A 25,366-nucleotide genomic window follows, 5' to 3' on the forward strand; every position below is an offset into this window, starting at 1 on the left:
TTTAAAGATTCTATACAAATTTATTGAAAAAAGTATAGAAAACAATCAGCTATGTACAAGATATACATATATACATATCATATACTAAATTGTGGTTACATTTCTACTCCCATCTGGATCTTCTCTTTCTTAAAACTTGTTCGCCATCCTCATTTACTGCGGTATAAAATCCCATTCCTTCGTATTTAGTTTTCATGTATGCAATGTAACCTAAACAGCATGTTATGGCACACAATCCGAACGCCATCACATATTTGTTCTAAAAGAAAAATTAAAAAGAGCAATTTAATCTTATTTTAATGGATTTTTGAGCTGTATACAGTTACTCATAATGACAATTATTTGCGCAATCAATATAAATGCTGTTCCATTATAGCATTAATCATTTTAGGATTTTCAAACAAAACCTGTTTTTAAACAGTTCAATTTTTGATATTAGCATTTTGAACGCTATTTTTCCTGTTCTTCCTCATAATTCAACGCTAGGTTAGAAATGGGTTTGTTAAAAATAAAGGTTTAGGATCAAAACATTTTACAGCATCCAAAATATAGAATGTTTCTTCAAGTTTTTTTTTTTTTTTTTTTTTTTTCGATATACACATATATGACAGTAAATAAACAAGTCTACTGTTATAATAATGACATACTAATCTTGAATTCACTTAAGCGTCCATATTTATTAATTTATTCACATACGTTTCAACGACTGCTTATCATTATCCTTGGTATGCGTCTATTAAAGAATATTTTACGTTGAAAAAATGACGTTTCCAGTGCATCAGGCTGTTCGAACGGAATGAAAGGGCTCACAAAAATGACAGAGAAATGTAAATATTGCTATATAAGGGAACTTAGAACACCTGGAATCCGTTTCTCAACAATACTGTATTCTTGGTGTGGTGAGGATCCAAAGGAACAACCTGTTAAAGTGGCAATATTGCCCTTTTATTTAACATAAGAGGGACTCACCAATGGATTTTTTTTTAATCCACCATTTTAGATTGAAAACCACCTATTTCCAAAATCACATTCCTCTTTTTCCTTTTTCTGGTGGATCCGCGTAGCGTAGTTGGTAACGCTCCAGTGGGGATACTCGGTCGAAAAGGTGTAACACCTTTTTTAGAGCACCCAATCTTAAGTGAGACTTTTCCTGGGTGTTCCTTATTCATACCAGGCAAATGCCGGGATGGCACCGCACACACACAAGCCGAAGCCGATTCCTTTCTTCATTTTCCAGATACTGTGCTCGCGAGGGACGTCATTCCTCATACGTGACGGGCTTAAGGCCATAAATGGCGGCAAGGTCCAGTAACATGTATAAATAAGTAAAAAAAATTTCCATACCTTCACTCATAAATCGGAGTTGGCCTATAACCCTCGACTTTTGATACACCCAGTATACCATTATTTTCCTCCGTGAAATCTTTATTGTAGTCACGAATATCATTTTTGAAAATAGCTGTATTGAAAATCATTGTTTGTGCTACCATTCACATAAGGGAAAAAGCAACAGATCCTCGACGAAAGCGAAAGGAGCATTTGGAATCTACCTCCAAAGTAATACTATTATGATTTTCAGACCAACACTTCGCGACCGCTCTTTGTTTAAAAGACTGAGAATACAAGGTGAACAATCAACAATCTCTTACTTGATCTGATTTTTTTTTATCTGATTGACTATAGAAGCTGCATCATTATTGGCTACTAGCTGATGACGTACTAGCGTTACTCCGGTAAAATATAATACGCAGTAGATTGATTCATTGGCTTGGAGCCTAGCGTCCCTTTCAGCACCGAGGCTATATAAGATGTGACCTAGAACTTAACGTAGTATCCGAATCACATAAGCTTCTATCAGGAATCGAAGCGGGTCTGCCGCACCAAACGCTAACCGTATAGGTAAGACGGATAAGAAGTTGCTGTTTTACCCACGGTTCCCATATCCCTTATTCCGTTCGAAGCAGAATGTTCGAAAATGCTTGGACACGTGTCCAATTACTTTTAGCTCTTTCTAACTTGAGGAGCTACTGAGATAATACGCTATTTTTGACATAAATGTTGAAGCTGCTTCCTCCCCTCAGAACGCGCATAAACAATTTTAAACAATTCACTATCCAGCTCGAGACAGGTACTATGTTCCAAAATTCATTTCAAACGGTTCAACAGTATTGATTTGTATACAGGACAAACATGCTACAAATAATTCAGCTTTATATACAAGACATTGTCATTTTAAAGTGGCCACTCCAGGACTTACTTCACTACAGAAATCTTGTAACAATTGTTACGCTACTTCTAGGCTAAGCGGTTAGTGTTCGCGCCTTTGGCATGGGAGACCCGGGTTCAAGCTCATGTGGTTCGAATTCCATGTTAATCAGTAGGTCCACGTCTGATATAGCCTCCCTCATGAACGGGACGTTAAACGCAAAATCAACTCAACTCAAATGTTACATTAATTTTTCGACTCACTACCGCAGAAAGAAAAATGAAAGAGAAAACTTACTGGTTTCACATATAGTTCAAAATTAACAGCTCTAAAAACTCCTGTGGTGCGTATTGACCTAAGTCCTTCTCCTGGTGTAGGCTCTTTAATACTTGTATTGGGTGCTTTTCTATCAGCTGCATTCAGCACATCTTTATTATCGGATGCTACAGATCTTCGGTCGAGGGACCATCTATTCTTTCGTTGATTCGTATCTAATATATGCTTGAATCTGTTCATACCTAGATAAATATATTAGGTAGAAATTAAAACAACTATAATAATGATAATATATTTACTGACACAAACAGCATTAAAGTCCCAAGTGCGACAAAAGAAAAAAAAAAGAAATATGAAAAAAGGATGTATACACAAACATAAGGCGCATGCAAGTAGAATATATATTATATATATTTATAAACTACAAGTTTTCATTAAGAAACTTCAATTAACAAAAATGAGTGTGTTTCTAATCGAAAATAAAAAAGAAAAAATCACCAAAACTACAAATACATACATACATCGTATACAGCATGCAATAATAATAATAATAATAATAACAATAACAATAACAATAACAGATATGGTTTAGGGGTGTGATATTGAATTTATTTCTTTCAGTTCACATTACCAGCCAGGTTTGATTTTAATTTACACTTTTGAGCTCCCTCGTGCTAAGAGCTTAGCGTGCATGTCTTTGACGTGGGAAACCCGTGGTGAATTCCAGGCCAGAGCTCATGTAGTTCACATCCCATGTTAAGCTGTAGGTCCATGTCTCATATAGCCTCACTACTGAAAGGAATGCTAAAATTAAATCAAATTCAATTAAACACTTTTGTTGCGGCTTGTATTTACGATAAACATATGAATGTTTCTACGGATGAATTTAACATACTTATTTTATTATTCTGAATATCCTGTGAATGTATTCATACATTACAATTGATTAAAGCACCCCACTGTGTCTTAAACGGTTCGAAACAGAAATAAAATAGCTTTATTCACCCCGAGATAACTGACCATTGAATTTCAAGCAAATGTACTACTTTTCAAAGTACAATATAACCCCGTCTCTTTAATTATATATTAATTCCTTATGTTATTTATTTGATAAAAGAAGATTTGTATAAATAATAATCATTGAATGTACCACCATGGATAGCATTGTGGTATGGTTTAATGCACAAACATGGATAACATTGTTGCATGGCTACATTGAACCTACATCAATTTAAATAAGTCTTCTTATTAATGATGAGAGCTACGTTATAAATATACTTTTAACAAATTCAGTTACTGAAAAACTTCAGTTGAGAAAAGAAGAATTCTGTTCTACAGGAATAATAAACAGGTTATTTCCTAGTAGTGTACATTTATAAATTTGTTGATTTTTGAAAGAAAATAGAGTTATCTCCATTTTAATTGAGCAGGGAGAAGACTATCTAGAATTGGAAAAAATAGTTATATAATTCATAATTTCCATTGCGTTACTCCAACTACCCATGTGAAAAGTTTATTGCAAAAAAATGGTTTAAGCTGGTATTCGTTCCTGACGGGGAATGGCCAATTGAAGCATTCGAAATATTTATGTTGAAATGATTTGTGTTGAGTGTTCCTTTCAGAAGTGAGGTTATATGAGACGTGGATCTACAGTTGACCGTGAGATCTGAACCACATGAGCTCCCGCCGGGATATGTTGAAATGACAATGACTATGTGAGAATACTAGGAAGGTTAGTAAATTCTTTACCATTAGAACTCCTGGATTTTGGGTAATGAGAGTCAAATGAAATGGTTGTCATTCGATTCGTATCGTTCCATATATCTAGATTTACAAAGACATTTTTCTCGAAAATTCAATTTTAACCCAGAATTTTAAAAGAAACATCCCGATTTTAAGCAAGGGGACCAGTTGTCTACTTAGTTAAATGACACTTATTTCCTTCCCAGCTGACAACTAATCACCATTGCAATATATCCCAGAGTTTTGTTAGTTTCCAAGTTAAAATAGAATTTTCGAGGAAATATCTTTGGTAAAGATGTCGAATCGCACCCATTTCGTCTGAGTCAACAACTGGTCCGCATCGCATAAGTCGTCTCAACTTTTTTTTTTTTATTGGGACTTCGATTTTATTCATGTCACTTAACGTTACTGTGTCATTTGATCTTTTAATGAACATCTTGACGGAATCATTATAGTCATTATATATAAGAACAATGTATTAAACATCAACTTCACTATGATCTTTACCAGTAAAACTGCCAACACATTAATGTATACTTTCTTTCTTCCCAGGGTTGGCAAAAACCATGTTTTTTTTTTTTCGAAAAAAAAAAAAAATTTTTAAACCTGTTTTTTTTTTTTTTTTTTTTTTTTAATGAATTGCTCTATGTGTTTATATTACATATGGACAGAAATAAGTTTGTTTCGCCTTTGTGTTATTATGCAACAAGGGGTTATGCTAAAAGGAGTCTCATAAGCTTAAAGCGGAATCCAAACCGCTTCTCGGCTTACATCCGAGAGAAATTTTCTCCATTTGAACTCGACACCGGGATTAGTTGGCCTCAAATACGACGAGTCTGCTGACTCGCTCACGAAGCATTCTGATAAAAATACGTTGTACTGATCTTTACATACTTGTAATGTAATCATCATATATAAATCGGGAAACTCCCGCCTTAGCTATTGGGAAAATTTCGTTATTGCTTGGTATGCAAAATTTTAAGGTAAACGTATCATAATCAGTATGTTAAAACTGAGGGATGAAATTACAGATTTAGTACGTAGACATCATTCAATAAAATTAAAACTGAAAGTCCAATCCAAGTTAATGCTGGAAGCTACGTAGGCAGTCGTTAAATTTTACCAATTTCTATCAATATATGTAAGCAACCTTGGTTTCTTTATAAAACAACAGACATCCAAGCAAGCAGAAATGTACAATTTGATGTCGTTTTGTATGTTTAGGCTTAATATCCTTATGTAATACAAAGGTTATCAAGGCTTTCGCTTAAAGTGACACCCGAACTGCTACTTGGTTAACACTTGAAAGAAAGGATGTGGTTCGACTGAGAATTGAAAATGGAACACCTTGATTACAAGGAAATAAAACTAAAGCAGATGATTTGATATGTGGAAACGTCACCATGAAGTTCACAAGATTTAAAGCATTATTCGTTCTTTTTTCTTTTTTTTGGTTTAAACCAGTTTTTTTTTTTTTTAAATTTTAAAGTTGGTTTAAACCAGCCAACCCTGTTTCTTCCTTTTCCAAAATTTGTGACTATTACATATACTCCATTAAAAATATTATTCTCAGCTTAATTGAAATTTGAATAAGCATTCCCACATGTAGCCGTTTTCTTCTAAATGTGTAAATTGCGTTCATCTTTCATGTTTTCATCACTAATCACACACTACGGATATTATGAATAACTAAACTTAAGAATACATTTTTTTTAAACAATACTGAACAACGAACAACACAAGGCTACAGAAGACAATTTATATATAAGCAAAACTAAAGAACTCTTTCTCAGAAAGAAGGAAGAAAAAAATTACTATAAGCAGGGTTAATAAAATATGATTTAAAAAAATCATTTAGGTTGATTTTTTTAAAAAAATCATCTGTACTTGTTTTTTTCTAAAAACAGAATCCAATTTAAATTATATTTCTTTTCAATTCGTAAACCACGGAGGTTTCAATATTTTTTACTAAGTAATATTAAAATAAAACAGAAATAAGGGTTTTTCTAATATTTATGTTATGTTTTTTTTCCCTGGTGTTCCTCATACGTGACAATTACTAGCAGTACATTATTGTTTTCCCTACATAAACGAATGGGCGGTCACAGTGATCCTGAGACTTCACTTCACAATAATTGGTTTAAAGACAGATACTTATAATAACCTCCTTAGTACATATTTCTTTTCAGGCGTCTTAATCAGTAAAGAACCAAAATAAAATATGAACGTGTACCATTTTGTAAACTGCAAAAAGTTTGTATTACTTTCCAAACAGAATATACATTCTTTTCAAAAGACTATATATATATACAGTGGCGGATCCAAGGGGGGGCTATAGCCCCCCCTTGACGCTCAGGTATACACTGGATAAAATCCTGCTTTGTACTGGATAAAACGGCAAAATATGGTTTAGCCCCTCCCTTGATCATATCCTGGATCCGCCCCAGTATATATATATATATATATATATATATATATATGTAGTGCGTATGTGTGTTAACTGAATGCATTTTTTATACTCTTTCGTCATAACCTTTTACTAATGAACATCAGTATCTTTTGCTTTAAAATTACAAAATTATTTAAGGTAAATTTGCATATCAGAATGAAATGTGTGTGAATAGATGAATATTTGATTTCAAATTATCTGCACTCACTGTCAGTATGAGAAAATAACACGTAAAATAATGTGTAAGATCTTTTAGTAGTACGGTGATTCGAATCAAGCTTTCTTTTCTTCAAATTTATTTTTCATTTTCCTTCCTATTTTCAATTAGCTGAAATAACTGTTCTTAGCACGGGAAGAATAAGTTTATAGCAAATATACCCAACCCTCTTTTCCATTCCCTTAGGATGAGTATTTTAATCGAAATATAACGACAGAAATCCAGCTTCAGCCAAGTGCTAACTATCTTCAAGAAATCCTCTTAAACAGTGCAGTCGATACTGTTTACGAAACATATACTCCCCCGTTCCGGTTCGCTTACGACACAAATTTCAATCCAAATGTAGAGCTAATGGTAAATACCCAGGTCAACCCGACTTATGTTTAAAAATTGATTTTAAACCCTTTAACTGTTTCCTCACTTTCGCCATTTTAAGAATACAAAGTAAGAAATTAGAATATTGCAGAAATGTTCCTCTCTAGAGGCTAAATTTTCAAAATCCTGAGACACGTCAACTTATTTTCAATAAAGATATTGAGTTCCATCTTCCTAACTTGGAGGGAACGTACGATACATATTTTTGTAATAAATCTGAAACCCTCCCTTGTCATAAATTAAACCTCCCCTCTCCCCCTAGGATATGCATTTTGGTGAGTGACAAGATACAAACTCGGTTCGAGCCAAATGTTAACTATGCTCAAAAATTTATTTCAAATGGTTCATTCGTTTCCCCATGACGATGAAACAGACAACGTCGATGTTATTTTTATATATTGAGAATAATACATAAATTTTCTGTGCCCTTAGAAGCGGAATTTTCTACAACACTAGAGCACAAGGTCACTTATTTATAATTAAGAGAATATATATGAATTTTCATTTTTGGAACATATGGGGCTCGTCAGATATTCTATTTTTCGAATACAGTTTAACCCCCCCCCTTTTCCAGTCCTTTGGGACACATTTTTAATGCGCTTTCTCCGCGGGTCTAGTAGCTAGCATGTGTGCTTTGGTATATTTGGTTCTGGGTTCGATTCCCGGTAGGAGAGCACAAAAAAAATTGATTTCACTTTCATTAATCATCTGTTTCCTTTAGCCTAAGGGTATAATCGTAGGACGTTAAGCAACAAGATATCATTTCATTCGACGCATTTTTAATGAAAATGGCATGATAAAAAGTGGATCGACCATCTATGTTCAAAAATTTGTTTTATATGATTCAGTCGTTTTCCCGTGATGGTATGACAGAAAACATTGATTTGAATATAGGCGGGGGGATTATAGATTTCCTCCTCCTTCCCGCTTAAAAACGGAAGTTTTGAAACCCGCAGACACATGACCCATTATTCTTACGAGGATTTTATATACCAAGTTTCATTTTCTTAACTTCCTTGGACACACTATTTCTAGCATAAATTTTGATTCCGATCCGTCTTTGGGATACGTATTTTAATCAAAGTGATATGACGAAAATCTAGTTTAAGGTACAGTACTATGTTCAAAAATTCATTTCCAACGGTTCAGCCCTTTACATATATAACTGGTCTTTCCAACAATTACAAAAATAAGTACGTACGTAAATAAATAATATTACTTAGTATGGTTGATGATAGTAATAAGCGCTGATAATTATACCTTAGATTAGTTATAAGGCTCGAAGAAAATTAAAAACACTGACAATAAAATTCGCGAATATGCGCTTCCAAACTGATTTCTATATGCAATAGTAAACTGTAGTAAACTTTAACTTAATCCTAATAGCATCTGACGATTAATTTATCCTTTATTATCAGAATTCCAGGAACTTGCTGAAGTGTCATTCCAACTACGAAACTTCATTCGGTATTCTAAATTAATATTGGCAGTACGAAATTACTTTTTGTTGTTTTGTTACTTTAACTTATCTTAAGTTATTTCATTGTATTAACATTTGCATTAAATGACAAGTGTTTTTAATTTAGGGACACTTTTATTTATTTAAGGTATCCCAGGTAAAAAAAAAAAAAAAAAAGTTTGAAAATCAAAATTATCCGCTATGTCAGTAACAAGAGGATAGAAGAACTTAAGAAGGAAAAATATAATAACATTTTGTTGTAAGAAAATAAGAGAAACAAATGTTTGTCCTTACAAGCATAGTCCCATCACCGCTGGAATCTAAAATAGTCTTCACTGCCGGTCGCTCGTTGGGAAAAGATCGTAATATTATTCGGAATACATCTTAACATGGGCTCCGAACTGACAGCCAGGTTTTATGCCAAATAAGATTAATTAAATTTCGTCAAGAGCCCCTTTTTTATATTAAATTTCGTCAAGAGTCCCTTTTTCACATTAAATTTCCTAGGTTATCCTAAATATCACTTTCACATAAGTTACAAAGTCCAAATTTCCTTTATATAAAAGCTATATTTAGGGCTCTCTTCCCAACTTCTTACCTATACCCTTTCTTCTGAATCCAGCGCTGACTTCCTCTTATTTATGTTAGTGCTATAAAAAATTATAGTACATAATTTATAATTATTAACCTCGTACTTAAATTACAGGATTTATTGTTTCGAAAGAGCTGAAATAGTGCGTAATTTTAATTAAAAGACGAGATTATTATTATTATTAAACTACACATACTTCTATATTGTCCTATTTGATACGTATATGTATAGGGCTGTTTCCAACCTCGATCGTCACTGTTTGCACGCTCCGCGCTCCAAGACAGAGTGAGGAGCGACAGATTATATATTAGGTAAGGGGATGGTTTTATCATTCTTTTACCTTTAATAGTATTTTCCGTACTCACAGAAAAACACCACTTACGGTACGGCTTTGCAGATATAAAGAATGTCCATAATACGTTTTAACACCGGAAACTTATATCCACATATGTATAAACAAGGGTGAAATGGCGTTTGTTTACATTTTGCAAACACCAGACACAGGCGTTGAGTTGATTTTGAGTTTAATGTCCCGTTCAGCAGCGAGGCTATATGAGACGTGGATCCACTGATTAATGTTGTATCCCAACCACACCACATGGGCTCCCTCGGGAATCGAACCCGGGTCTCCCACGCCAAAGACGCGTATGCTAACCGCTTAGCCACGGATGAGCTCACAGAAAGCAGTTTGTGTCGAATACAGAAGTACAAGGGGAGAAAATACAACATGTAACAAGTTTTCGTACCTGGGTAGTATTAATTATGCTGACATGAAATGTGAACGTGAAATAGAAGCAAGGATAAGAATAGCGACAGAAGTACTTAGGAAGAAGACGATTTTGTTTGTTCTGGAATAAAGAGTTGAGAAAAAGACTAATACAATGCTTCGTATGGGGTAATATACTATATGGAGCTGAAACAGGACAATATGCAAAAGCGATGAAGAAAGACCAAAAGCCTTCGAAATGTTTGTGTGGAGAAAAACGGAAAGAATTATGTGGGTCAAACGAAAACAAATAAGGTATTAGAGAAGGAGAAAATTACAATATTAGATGTAATTAAATAAAGGAGAAACTAGCTAGAACATAGGTTAAGAAGAGACTATCATGAAAGAACTGTGTGAAAATATGGTGGCCGGAAAGAGAGGGAGGGGTGAAAGTGGCTACAGCTGATGCAAGGTATGGAAACAGAAAAATCGTACCTGAAGACAAAAAGATTAGCTGAAGACCGTGGTGCACAGAAGCTTCTCAATTGCGCAAGTGATCTGTCAAATGATGGAAGAACACTTACGATTCTCTATCTCTGTATCATATGAAGATTTTCCTTTCATTCATGAATAATACCGGTCTGCTCTGTGACCTTCCGCAGAACTAATTCTGGTCGTAGTACTTTATCTTAATCGTTTTAAAAAGTTGTCGCCCTCGAAAATCACGAAAAATTCTGTATCGTTTGAGATATTATTCACAAATAAAAGGAAATTTGTCACGGGATACACAGACAGCTCTATTATTTATTTTGTGATATGTATTCACCACTTTGATTTCAATGCGAAGGTAGGACGAAATAATATTTTCAAATCGATTATAGGGAACGAGCGTCTGCATAAGGAATGCAATGATAACGGTGTTAGACTTGTGAACTTTGCAGCATCCAAGGTATCCAAAAACCTTATCGTGAAAAGTGCAAAACTTCCACATCGTGATATTCATAAACATATTTGGACCTCACCAGATGGAAAATCACAGAACCAAATTGATCACGTTTTAGTAGATAGCAGAACCAGTTTAACATAATTGATGTTCGATGTTTTTTTATCCTTTTTGAAGCCTACCACAGGCTGAAGAAGGAAGTTGCATCTTCCGAAAGCGCTACCTGTTGCATGCAGAAGAAAATTCTGCTACATATTTTTTGCCTTTCTGCTTTTTCTCACTGATTATAATAATTATCGAGGGATCTCTCTTTTGTTAACATCCTATAAAATTCTTTCAAACACTATTAGCAAGATTCACTCCATGTGCAGATGAAATTGTTGGAGATTATCTATGCGGATTTACACGAAATCGATCAACTATTCACCAGATATTAACTATTCGTCAAATACTAGAAAAGAAATGGAAATACAATATTGCAGTACATCAAATATCATTGATTTCAGAAAGGTCTACGACTTTGTTACTAAACAAACCTAACATTCTTGCCAAATTAGGAATATCGAAAAAGTTATCGAAAATTAATTAAGATGTGTTTAAAGGAAACTCGAAGTAAAATCTGAATAGGAAAATATCTGTCCACGAGCTCTGATGTTGAGAATGGCATGAAACAAGGAGATGCCTTACCTCCATTAAAATTCAATTTTGTTCCAGAATACACTGTAAGGAATATCAAAGATAGCAATTAGGGCCTAGCGCTGAATGACAGTCATCAGGCTATGGCTTTTGGTGACGACGTAAATTTGATAGTGGATAATGTGACAACAAGAAATAAATGCAGAGAAACCTAAATACATGGAAGTTCGCCTCACCATAACACTACAAATTATGGATACGCTAAAATATCAAATAATACTTTCGATAAAGTGGGTACTGGTACTTTCAAATATCTTGGATCAACATTAACAGACCAAAACCTTATCCACGAAGAAATTAAATGTCAACTGAAGACAGGGAATTCGCGTTTTTATTCGTTCTCAAATCTTTTGTCTTCGCGAATCCTGTCGAAGAATTTGAAGTTTAAATATATAAAACAATAATTATGCCTATTGTATTGTATGGTTATGAAACATAGCCACTTACTTTAAAGGAAGAACGAAGATTGAAAGTATTTGAAAATAAAATTCTAAGGCGAATATTTGGACCCAAGACGGATGGGAATGAGGAACGACAGAAGTTGTATAACGAGGAACATATATAATTTATATGGTTTACCCAACATAGTTAGAATCATTGAGTCTAGGAGGGTGATGTGGGCAGATCATGTAGCCAAAATGGAAGAAAGTAAAAACGCTTTCAATATTTTAACTGGAAACCAATCGGGGAAAGACCATTAAGAAGTCCTAGGCGAGGTGGGAGGACAATATTAAGATGGATTTCGCAGCAATAGGAAAACAAATACAAACTATATCTAGTTGACAAAGAACAGAAGTCAATGGAGAGCTTTTGTAAATACGGCATTAAACCTCTGGGTTCCATACGAAATAGTGAGTGAGTGAGTATCCTATAGCGTTCATCAATAAACAGGGTTGTGAAAAACCCAGTTAAAAAAAAAAAGCCCAGCCCAGTGGGTTTTATTGAGTAAAATTGGGTTTTATTGGGCAAAATTGGGTTTTATTAAATTTTATGCGTAGGCTATATATATACAGCTATATTTTTACTTTAATATATCATTTAAGCATATATGTTCTACTGTACACATGAAACTATGGAATTCCCTTGTGGGACCGCGGTATTTCACATCTAGCACGGGTTCCTAGTTCGATCCCAGCTTCCGCCAAATGCATTTTATGATGGACAAACATCATGAGAATGGGTTTTCTCAAGGTTTCCCGTTCCTTACCACTTTTGTCACGCCATCATTATTATCCATATCGTCACAGTCTCCCTTAGCCCTGGTGCATAATCATGAAACATTGAACTAAACTTAGAAATAACAAGAAGAAAGAAAAAAATATGTCCAAGGAATCCGTGAAATCCCACACTTTGGACCATCGACACTCGCTTATATTTCGATTTCTAGAAGAAGGAAGTACACAATTATCTACAATAACAAGGAGGTGGGTAATTTTATGTAATACAGAATAGGAATAAAATCCCCTCTCACATTTATGATTTAAATCACTGAGCCAGCCGCCCTGGGTTTCATTGAAAACACGCCAGGCAAATACTGGGATAGTGCCTCAAGTTCAGGAGCCAAAGATAAAAAAAATTGCCTTATTGAATGTTTTTTTTTTTTTTTTTTTTTTTTTTAAGAAGTGAAATGTTGAAAATGGATTTTTTCCTGATTTTCAGTTGCCAATTTGGTTTCTAACAATAGATTTTACGATTAAAGGGATTTTGTGACATATAATAATTGTACTGTGCTTCACATACGCCATCAGATACGCAAGAAGAATTAGGGAGTTCCACGATCTGATTGCCGTTAATGTTGAGAAGATAGAGGTGTATTTTTTAGTACTTTTCTTTTTCATGTGAAGCGTTCTCGATTTACAATTAACTGACATATAGAGAAATACATTTTATCTGTTTATATTAGTATGTAACAAAAACAAAGGAAATGTAACAAAGTATGTAACAAAAACAAAGGAAATGTAGCCGCATTACTTTTGATTTCATACTAGCTGAAATACCCGTTTTTTGCACGGGAAGAATTAGGTTCAAGGAAAATGTTTGAGCCTGTTCTTTCCCTTAGGGTACGCATATTAATGAAAGTGTAGTAAGATATTCTATTTCTGGGATGAATTTTTAACCTATTTTTTTCCTTAGGATACGCTTTTTAAGGAAAGTTACATGATAATATTCCACCTTAAGATAGTTACTATGTTCTAAAAGTCATTTCAAACCGCGCAACCATTTCCCGTGACGCAATCACAAAAAAAGACATCGTAGATTTAAATGTGAAGAAAGAAATTACAGAAAGCCCCCTTATTTCTTCCTTTAAGGTTGAAATTTTCAAAAACAGGAAGTGACATGTCCTCTTATTTTTATTGAGGTATTTATATACCGAATTTCATCTTCCTAACTTGACGTGCCCGACACATATTGTATTTTTTTTTACATAAATTTTGAACTTCCTCTACTTCTTGTTTTAGGATGCGCTTTTGAATCAAAGTGATATACGTAAAATCCCAGCTCAGGGTAGGTACTAACTGTTGTATGTTCAAAAATTCATTTCAAACTGCTTAACCGTTTCCCCGTGTGATATGATCAGAAACACCAGTTAAAATTGCTTTCAAATTATAGAAAATGCCCCACATAAAATGGAAACTCTCAGAAATACAGGGACACGGATCCACTTGCTTTTAATGGGAAGTTCATATATAAAATGTCACCTTTCTAACTGCATCCGAAAATTCATTCCAAACGTTTTAACCGTCTTCCTGTGTTGCGAGCAGAAACAGGATTATTTTCATTTTTATGTAATAGATTACAGTTGAACAATGTTACAGCGAATTTGATCCTTCATGAACAAAATTCATTGTGAATGATTCCCAAACCTTTTGCGTTTTCAGTGGTTTCTATTCTGGTGGTAAATACATATTTTAAGCCAATTTTGTAACTAGGCACACATTAATAAGTACGATTAAAGCAAGTAATTATAATCGTATTAAGATTATAATTCCAATCCAAATTTTGAAGTATATTTTTTGAGGTTGGCCATTTTTTTTTTTTTGCTTTTATTGTGGGTGTTACCTCCCCCCCAAATAAAACACTGGGGAATTTTGGGCTGGGGAAAATTCCAACAACCCTGTCAGTAAATAATAATAATAGTGTTTGTTTATTTTTTTTTTTAGTATAACGTCCCACGATTATAGTCCAAGACCAAAGGAGACGATGATATTAAGATGGATAATAATTGTGAAATGAAGATAGTGGAAGGAAACGGAGGAACTCCGAGAAAACATACGCATACGGTATATGCCCACCACAGAGCTCATTTGGCAAGCTCTGGGATTGAACCAGGGATCCTGCACAACAGAGGTATAGGCTTTTATGATTGGTTTTCAGTATAAACTTAGCAAAAGATACTAATAGAGCTAAACCTATGTGTGTAAGGAAACGTAAAAGCATCTTACGATTATTTCCGCAGTTACTTCAGAAAACAAATTCATCCATCAAGCAACCAAGAATCACATCCCATTATAAGCAAAGAAAATATGGCAGGAGACAGGACCTGTTCATTCCATCAATCAGTTAATAGCAGAGATTCAACATTGAAAAAAGACGAAGAGAAAAATAAATATTTCTTTCGAGCAAAATATATATATAAAATTTAGAGAATAAAATTTTTGTCATTTATATACTCCACAAATGAGACATCCGCATTATTAAATTACGTTCTTTTACACCAAAAGCGTACTAGATCAATAACAAAATAAGCATATCACTAAATCTGATGGGAAATTACTAGGAGTCGCAACTCCAAAGTCGATTTAAGTAAAGACACTTCTTCACCCACTGGGAACTGGAACAAACGGAAGTAAATAAAATGACAAATTCTCGGGCACTATAGAATACTATTCAAAGCCTATTACTTGAACTATTGAATAGTGCTGGACATTAGTACAGTAAAGCATACTAGTTGGTTGATTACGGTGTAAACTTCTGCATGTCGTATCCGCATTAACACTTAAGCACATGCGCTAGCGAGGATTATTCGCATTTGAAGAAAAAGAAAATGATTGCTTTACAATAGCTTTATGCTCGTAGCCGAAGCGCCTTGTAACTTCCTAATTTGTTTCCTTCTGCATGTATATGGGACGCTCACTTTTCTTTGAACTTTCGTTGTGGAAAGACAAAGTTTTGTAGGGAAGAGCCCTCACCGCGTGTGTATGCGTTTCTATTTTTTGATAATCATACTATACTCGCGTTACTTGTATCTGTGATCACAATCGAGTATGAAGAAGAGCAGAGACGGGTTTTGGAACTGTTTAACTCAATAAGAGATGATGAAGTTGAAGGTAAAGATAGCTGACCTATCACAACCACCGTTCCCTATGTCAGATTGTGAAGGTGATGCGGATTCCGTGCGTAGTGATGTGGATCAACCTGCAAATACGTTAGTTTTCCAAATGTTTTTACATTGAAATGTTTCATGTGTTTTCATTTAGTATAGGTCTAATCTACTTTTGCATACGTAGTTTTAAGTAAGAATAAAGGGAGATTTGGAAAACTGTATTAGAGGTTACGAGAAGAATAAATTTCTAAAGTGCGAGCAATCCCCGTCACCGCGTGTGCTTACGTTTAAAAAAAAAAAAAAAAAAAAATTGCTTATTTTACTGCAATTTCAACATATTTGCAAAAGGTTATTTTGGCGCTCACAGAAAAACAATTACAAAACTTTCTTGATCTTTTTAACAAATAGATACATAGGTTATACTGTAGTAAAAATTTCTAAATAAAATACCTTTAAAGTAGAAATCTATGAGGAGTTATTTTCAGAGGGAATCCCCGTATCGCGTGTGGTTACGGCAAGGCGTGTGTACTTGAGTGTTAATTAACACACACTTATACAACCGTACTCTTCTCTTCTGGATCTCTCGACTTGGTCCTATTCAACTCTGTTGAAGGAGAGATTGTATGGTGGGGAACGGCCCTATGGTCTGTGTATCCGGCTATTGCATCAAATTCAAGCCTTGTTCGTGCTTCAGACTAGACCATCTTATTCATACCTTCGGACGTGAAAGAAATCACCCACCCCATTTGCACCACGTTCCACCACAATAATACCAAATAGTGAAGTAGATTTAGTTACAGTATGTTGTGTCAGAATATTACTGGTCGTCTATCATCTAACATCGCTATTAACAAGGTACTTTAAATTCAAATCAACAAACGGCAAGTTTTTAGTTAGGTCATTTCATTCGATTTAGGGTATCACAGGATCAATTTTAGAAAATTTACCAGATGAAATGGATAATTTAGTTTGGTTTGTGAGGAAGAGTGAGTGAAAGTCAGGTCAAGGCAATAGTGGAAGTTAAGAAAAAAATAATCGTTTTTTTATGTTGTAAGCGGCACTATATGTGGAGGCGGAAGGGACTATTTAGCGGAGAGGTACACTTGTTATGATTTATGGGAAAGGCAGTGTAGAAATGGTGCGTAAATGACAAGACTGTCACATATCGTGTATGAGTTTTATCGAGTTGTACAAAAAGAAGGAGTAATAGTTGTTGAAATTCTGTGAAAAGCATGGGCTACTAAACAGGCGAACAGATTGTCGTAAGTGTAGAAATGAATTGAAACTACAGAAAAGAAGAGGAACATCTAAACAAACCCAATATAATCTAACCGAATTTAGTACATTTGGTACTTTTTTGGATGACATTTTGTATCTCCCCTACCTTGCATTTTATGACAGAAAGTGTTTTTTCACTATTCTAGTTTAAGCGTATATCCACGGCCGCTGACGTGCCTGCTCCCTTCGGATGCATCCTCTTGCTGCCGCTCGGCCCCCCTGCTGCGCTCCTGTCTTAACTCACATAGCATTCGTGCTTTTTAGTGACCACCTAGCACAAGTTGGTTCGTGTTTTATGCACTAGTTTCTATGGCATACGTCCACATTATATTTCGAACAATAATCACTACCAAATGTGCCAGGGTGGGAAAGAAACTAAATAATACTATCTTTTTTCTTCAATTTTCGTGTGATCCGGCGATACAGCAGTAATGTCCAATTCAGTGATTTGCATCTTTTGGTTCCGGTTTAGAGAATGTATTTGTTCTTCTAGATTCGTTACTGATAGTGAGTCCCGTGATGACTTACTGTTGATGATTAGGTTAGGAACTGATTTCTAGTGATATTTAACGAATCCTTCCAAGCGACTAGGGTCAATGTTTCGTTAAGGGGGTCCAGTGCCTTTGACACCACTTTTTTCTATTAATTTTCGTTTGATTACATAATATAACGTTATATTAGGTTAGGTTAGGCTAAGTTAGGTCAGGTTAGGTTAGGTTAGCTTAGCTTAAGGGGGTCCAGTGTACTTTTGGACCCCCTTAACGGTACATGGACCGCGACGAGTTCCCTACGAGTCAATTCATTGATTGAAATGACCAAAGTAAAACATTGCTTAACAAACAACCTAAGTGTGTAGCAGGTGAGGTAAAATTTTAATTTCTTTCGTGTTACCGGCACTTGCTCTTTGTAAAATAAATGTTACTCTGAATTTTTCACACTGGTTTTCCGGAAAACATGTAGGGGTCATATGGAACTAGTTTGACCATTGAAAGTGAAGATACGGTACGGTAACTTAATGGGATAACTATTACCACTGGTATAAAGGTTCCATTACTAGATCAAGGTTCGTATGAGTTTGAAATGGACACAGAATCACTAGCTTCCTTAGTCCTCATCTATCATTTCATTAATTCTTTCATATTAATTCACCTTCATTAATCACGTAACACATGGGCTGAAAAGTCCCGGGCCTAACAAAGAAAACACCGTTTTTTTGGTTCAAAATTAGCTTTATTCATCAACGTAATCTCCATGAAGAGCAACGCAATCAGTCCAGCGCCGCTCTAACATTTCAATACCACTTTTGTAGAACGATTTATCTTTTGCCTCAAAATAGGCCTCAGTTGCAGCGATAACCTCTTCATTCGTGCGAAATTTCTTACCGGCGAGCATTTTTTTCAGGTCTGCGAACAGCCAGTAGTCGCTGGGAGCCAAATCTGGCGAATACGGTGGATGTGGGAGCAATTCGAAGTTCAATTCATGTAGTTTTGCCATTGTTTTGATTGACTTGTGACACGGTGCGTTGTCTTGATGATAATGTTACAAAAGTTTTTTCTTTGCCATATGCGGTCGTTTCTTTGCAATTTCGGCCTTCAAACGCTCCAATAACGCTATATAATAGTCACTGTTAATGGTATGTCCTTTCTCAAGATAGTCGATGAATATTACACCACGCACATCCCAAAATACCGAGGCCATAACCTTGCCAGCCGATTGTTGTGCTTTCGGGCGCTTTGAACGAGGTTCACCAGTTGCTGTCCACTCAGATGCCGATCGTTTTGATTCCGGAGTGAAGTGATGGATCCATGTTTCATCCATGGTCACATATCGACGCAAAAAGTCCGGTTTGTTACGTTTAAACATGGCCAAACACTGCTCAGAAGCATCAACACGTTCTTGTTTTTGGTCAACAGTGAGCAAACGCGGCACCCACTTTGAACAGAGCTTTCTCATAGTCAAATGCTCATGCAATATAAAGCCGACACGTTCTTTTGATATCTTTACGATGTCAGCTAACTCACGCACCTTCACTTTTCGATCATTCAAAACAAGTTTGTGGATTTTTTTTAATGTTTTCTGATGTTACTGCCTCATTTGGACGTCCACTGCGTTCTGCATCATCGGTGTCGGGACGACTTGGGCAATGGGGACCAGTTGTCGACAGGGACGAGATGGGTATCATTCGATTCGTATTGACGAGTAGATCAATAATTGATATGCCATTTCCCCGAAAATTCAATTTTTATCCGGGAAAATAATAAAAATTCGGGATTTTGAGCAATGGGGACCAGTTGTCGACAAGGACGAGATGGGTATCATTCGATTCGTATTAACAAGTAGATCAATAATTCGTATGCCATTTTCCCGAAAATTCAATTTTTACCCGGGAAAATAATAAAAATTCGTGAATTTGGGCAATGGGGACCTGTTGTCGACAGGGACGACATGGGTATCAATCAATTCGTATTAACAAGTAGATAGATAATTCGTTTGTCGATTTCCCGAAAATTCAATTTTTACCCGGGAAAATAATGAAAATTCGGGATTTTGAGCAATGGGGACCAGTTGTCGACAAGGACGAGATGGGCATCATTCGATTCGTATTAACAAGTAGATGAATAATTCGTATGCCATTTTCCGGAAAATTCAATTTTTACCCGGGAAAATAATAAAAATTCGGGAATTTGGGCAATGGGGACCTTTTGTCGACATGGACGAGATGGGTATCATTGCAGCTAATGACTGATTGCAGCTACCGTCAAACATGAACTTACTGTTGGATGAATTTGCCTTTGCCCTTTTGCCATTGATTGTTTTAAAAGGAAAAACAAATCATTTGTGTGCGTGGGTTTTCTCGGGGTTCTCCCGTTTCCTCCCACTTTCTTCATTAAGCCATTTCACTCATTTTTCATCATCACCGTCTGCTTTCGCTTAGCCGGCATAAATTGGGGACGTAAAACTCAAAGATTAAATTTTATAAATCATTTGTTTCTAAAATCATAAAGATAAATTTACAGAATAAGTTGGAATGGGGGAACTTCTCTCTGGCCCCTCCACTTTGAAATTTAGATTCTAAGGCCATTGATTACTTTTTTTTTTTTAAAAAAATAGTTTTTATATAGTACTTAAATACATATTTGAAGTGTGATCAACGTACCTACGTAAGTTTCTTGTATTTCTTTACGTTATATATTGGGTGTTTTAATATGGCGCCCACGAACTACAGAGCACTATTCTACAGGCCGAAATAAAGCGAAAATGTTATATGATGATTTGACCTCCGGAGCCTCCTTCAGCCGCTATGGGGAATCAAAATTTCACAATGTGGCAATGTAGCAGATTAATTCGGAGCCATTAGCATTACTCTACGAATAGAACAAGCAGTTAAACCGATTGCTACACTAATAAGTGATGCTATTGTCAATCAATATCGACTTTAGCTGCCACCTGGAAAGAATCGATATAATTTTTTCATAGATTGGTAAATATAATCTATGGTACGTTATGTGCGACGTTGCGACATAGTGCAATTTGTGTCTCCAGACGAAGGCTCGAAAGGTATATAAATATATATTTTGTTTTATTTTAACTCTTAGAATAGTGATCTGTGGGCTATGGGTGCCATTTTTATAACATCCGATATATATGTATATGATGTCTTCTCGTTCTTCCTAAAGGCCCTCCATCACTTTGTAGAAAACATTTTAAATGATCTTATCTTTAGGCAGAACTGGAATTCCCGTTCTGTATAATCTTTTGAAACGGAGAATTATGTGCAGGAAGAGATTTTTCTAGGGTATTTTTCTTTAGTACTTATCACAGACCCTGTAAGAAGGAAAACTATTTCTTCAAGTTTCGTCATAAATTTTAGATGCTATTCTACTTATTCTTTGCGAAAAAATAACTAGGATGCAGTTCTATTATTAGTAATGTTACACACATCTACTTTAGTAAAGATGAATGTGAATTTTTAATCTACAGGGAAATGGAAAATTAGTTGACTCAGTTGCAAGGAAACCATTTGATATTATAAAAGAAACAAACATAAAACAAGTATATTCGGTCTAATATCAAGTCATTTCACAACAAGATTCGGGTTTCCAGTAGTTTATTTCCAGCTTGCAGTATCTAAAAGCTGTCACAACCTACATCCACAAGATATTAGCCACATTAAACAAACAATGCAAGAGGATGCATAAGATGGCCTCCACCACCAAAAAAGAGCCTCTGTCTTCTACATCACAACTCTCTTTTTCGACATCACCTAATCAGGTGATTTCTCCTCTACACATGTTATTATACTTCATATAATATGTCATATGTATTTATATTGTCCATGTAAATACCAACAATACTAAATACCACATATCGTCAAGAACGCTATTTTAAATCTTGTTGGAAAACAGACCGTTTCAACATCATCTATAAATCCGCACTGAAAGAGCATGTGTCATCTTACAGGCCTACTTCGCAACTCACAAATAAATATATCGTGTGCGAGAAAATTATCAAAGCCAGACTTTTCAAATACACCTCCCACTATATTAACACAGCCCAATATAGTTTCATGTCAAATAGCTCTTTTCTTAATAACCTCAGGAACCTACTAATAACGTTACAAATCGTGTTACCGGCAATGGACAACTTCACAAAATCTATTTGAATTTATCTAATGCCATAGAATACATAAAAAATTCTCATCTAATTGTTTAGGTATTCCCCATTAATAAACAACTGGTCCCCATTGCAAAAAATCCCGAATTTTTATTATTTAACCGGGTAAAAATTGAATTTTCGGGAAAATGACATATCAATTATTGATCTACTCGTCAGTACGAATGGAATGATACCCATGTCGTCCCTGTCGACAACAGGTCCCCATTGCCCAAATTCCCGAATTTACATTATTTTCCCGGGTAAAAATTGAATTTTCGGGAAAATGGCATACGAATTATTGATCTACTTGTTAATACGAATCGAACGATACCCATCTCGTCCTTGTAGACAACTGGTCCCCATTGCTCAAAATCCCGAATTTTTATTATTTGACCGGATAAAAATTGAATTTTCGAGAAAACGACATACGAATTATTGATCTACTTGTTAATACGAACCGATTGATACCCATCTCATCCCTGTCGACAACGGGTCCCCATTGCCCAAATTCCCGAATTTTTATTATTTTCCCGGGTAAAAATTGAATTTTCGGGAAATCGACATACGAATTATCTATCTACTTGTTAATACGAATCGATTGATACCCATCTCATCCCTGTCGACAACAGGTGCCCATTGCCCAAATTCCCGAATTTTTATTATTTTCCCGGGTAAAAATTGAATTTTCGGGAAATCGACATACGAATTATCTATCTACTTGTTAATACGAATCGATTGATACCCATCTCATCCCTGTCGACAACAGGTCCCCATTGCCCAAATTCCCGACTTTTTATTTTCCCGCGTAAAAATTGAATTTTTGGAAAAATGGCATACGAATTATTGATCTACTTGTTAATACGAATCGATTGATATCCATCGCATCCCTGTCGAACTGGTCCCCATTGCCCAAATTCCCGAATTGTTATTATTTTCCCGGGTAAAAATTGAATTTTCGGGAAATCGACATACGAATTATCTATCTACTTGTTAATACGAATCGATTGATACCCATCTCATCCCTGTCGACAACTGGTCCCCATTGCCCAAAATCCCGAAATTTTATTTGACCGGATAAAAATTAAATTTTCGGGAAAATGGCATATCAATTATTGATCTACTCGTTGATACGAATCGAATGATACCCATCTCGTCCCTGTCGACAACTGGTCCCCATTGCCAAAATTCCCGAATTTTTATTATTTTCCCGGGTAAAAATTCAATTTTCGGGAAAATGGCATATCAATTATTGATCTACTCGTTAATACAAATCGAATGATACCCATCTTGTTTCTGTCGACAAGTGGTCCCCATTGCCCAAAATCCAGAATTTTTATTAATTTCCCGGGTAAAAAATGAATTTTCGGGAAAATGGCATATCAATTATTGATCTACTCGTTAATACGAATCGAATGATACCCATCTCGTCCCTGTCGACAACTGGTCCCCATTGCTCAAAATCCCGAATTTTTATTAATTTCCCGGGTAAAAATTGAATATTCGGGAAAATGGTATTTCAATTATTGATCTACTCGTTAATACGAATTGAAAGGTACCCATCTCGTCCCCGTCGACAACTGGTCCCCATTGCTCAAAATCCCGAATTTTTATTAATTTCTCGGGTAAAAATTGAGTTTTCGGGAAAATGGCATATCAATTATTGATCTACTCGTTAATACGAATCGAATGATACCCATTTCGTCCCTGTCGACAACTGGTCCCCATTGCTCAAAATCCCGATTTTTTATTAATTTCCCGAGTAAAAATGGAATTTTCGGGAAAATGACATATCAATTATTGATATACTTTTTAATACGAATCGAATGATACCCATCTTGTCCCTGTCGACAACTCGTCCTCTTTGCCCAAAATCCAGAATTTTTATTAATTTCCCAGGTTTAAAATGGATTTCGGGAAAATGGCATATCAATTATTGATCTACTCGTTAATACGAATCGAATGATACCCATCTCGTCCCCGTCGTCAACTGGTCCCCATTGCTCTAAGTCCCGAATTTTTATTAATTTCCCGGGTAAAAATTGAATTTTCGGGAAAATGGCATATCAATTATTGATCTACTCGTTAATACGAATCGAATGTTACCCATCCTGTCCCCGTCGACAACTCTCCCTATTGCTCAAAATCCCGAATTTTTAATAATTTCCCGGGTAAACATTGAATTTTCGGGAAAATGGCATATCAATTATTGATCTACTCGTTAATACGAATCGAATGATACCCATCTTGTCCCTGTCGACAAGTGGTCCTCATTGCCCAAAATCCAGAATTTTTATTAATTTCCCGGGTTAAAATTGGGTTTTGGGAAAATGGCATATCAATTATTGATCTACTCGTTAATACGAATCGAATGATACCCATCTCGTCCCCGTCGTCAACTGGTCCCCATTGCTCTAAGTCCCGAATTTTTATTAATTTCCCGGGTAAAAATTGAATTTTCGGGAAAATGGCATATCAATTATTGATCTACTCGTTAATACGAATCAAATGATACCCATCTCGTCCCCGTCGACAACTGGTCAGCATTGCTCAAAATCCCGAATTTTTATTAATTTCCCGGGTAAACATTGAATTTTCGGGAAAATGGCATATCAATTATTGATCTACTCGTTAATACGAATCGAATGATACCCATCTTGTCCCTGTCGACAACTGGTCCCCATTGCCCAAGTCGTCCCTCGGTGTCTCTACGACCACGTTTGAAGTCAGCAAACCAACGTTTTATTGTTGTTTCTGATGGAGCGGAGTCCCCATAACACTTTTCAAGCCATTGCTTCGCTTGAACGGTATTTTTTCCCATCAAGAAGCAGTGTAAAATTAAAACACGAAATTGTTTTTGATCCATTGTTTTGAAACTAACACAAGTAGGGTCACTCTTAGCACAATAACTCACAGACGAATGAATAGAATATCATGAAATTCTCACAGCTGTCTTGTGAAGGTTAGTATTCACTGAAAACAAGGTGACTGCAATACAACTACCGCCATCTATGTGTTAGGCCCGGGACTTTTCAGCCCATGTGTTATTGTTTGTAGCGTACAGAACTAAAAACAATTTTTCATTCGACCACTCTGTGAATATTAGAAAGTGTACTTGCACTTTAAGTTAAAAGAAATAAGAAGACTATTAGTATTGTACAATACACAAGTTACCTATAGTATTATAAAACATTACAAGTTCAGTAAGTACGGACTACTTTGCTGAAAAACCTACAATTCTTTTATTTGCAGCGTGAACATTATATCACCCATAACACACCTTTTCCGTAAACCAATATTGCTGCAGTTCTTCCTCCTTGGTTTTTAAGTACAAGGTCAATGCAAAGCACGTAATCGCAATTTGTTACTCTTTTGTTTCCTTCGTTAATCATAGTTGCCATAGAATGTCTTTAAAATGTTCTAATGTGGAGAGCACGTCACTCCCGTCA

At 35.5% G+C, this 25,366-nt stretch overlaps 1 protein-coding gene across 2 annotated transcripts; it reads right to left on the bottom strand.

Annotated features, from left to right (window-relative positions):
• Positions 1-25,324, bottom strand: LOC145666740 (small integral membrane protein 8). Of its 2 annotated transcripts, none has more exons than XM_081734278.1 (3): positions 25,198-25,324; positions 2,504-2,724; positions 1-259 (listed from the first exon to the last, which is right to left on the bottom strand). In XM_081734278.1, the coding sequence occupies exons 1-3, from the start codon at positions 25,316-25,318 to the stop codon at positions 104-106; spliced, it is 498 nt and encodes a 165-aa protein (XP_081590404.1). In that variant the 5' UTR covers positions 25,319-25,324; the 3' UTR covers positions 1-103. The 2 variants fall into 2 exon arrangements, with proteins under 2 accessions (XP_081590404.1, XP_081590405.1); XM_081734279.1 differs by having other exon boundaries at positions 25,092-25,221.
• Positions 25,325-25,366: the final 42 nt, after the last annotated feature.

Source organism: Thermobia domestica, chromosome 12 (assembly GCF_964235325.1).
Source record: "Thermobia domestica chromosome 12, izTheDome1.hap1.1, whole genome shotgun sequence".
Lineage (NCBI taxonomy): Eukaryota > Metazoa > Arthropoda > Insecta > Zygentoma > Lepismatidae > Thermobia > Thermobia domestica.

Coding starts and splice junctions, on each gene's coding strand:
- LOC145666740 (XM_081734278.1), bottom strand. CDS start 25,318: ATGGCAACTATGATTAACGAAGGAAACAAAAGAGTAACAAATTGCGAT. Junction 2,725..25,197: donor AATATTGGTTTACGGAAAAG/GTGTGTTATGGG, acceptor ATATTTATCTAG/GTATGAACAGATTCAAGCAT. Junction 260..2,503: donor TTGAACTATATGTGAAACCA/GTAAGTTTTCTC, acceptor TTTTTCTTTTAG/AACAAATATGTGATGGCGTT.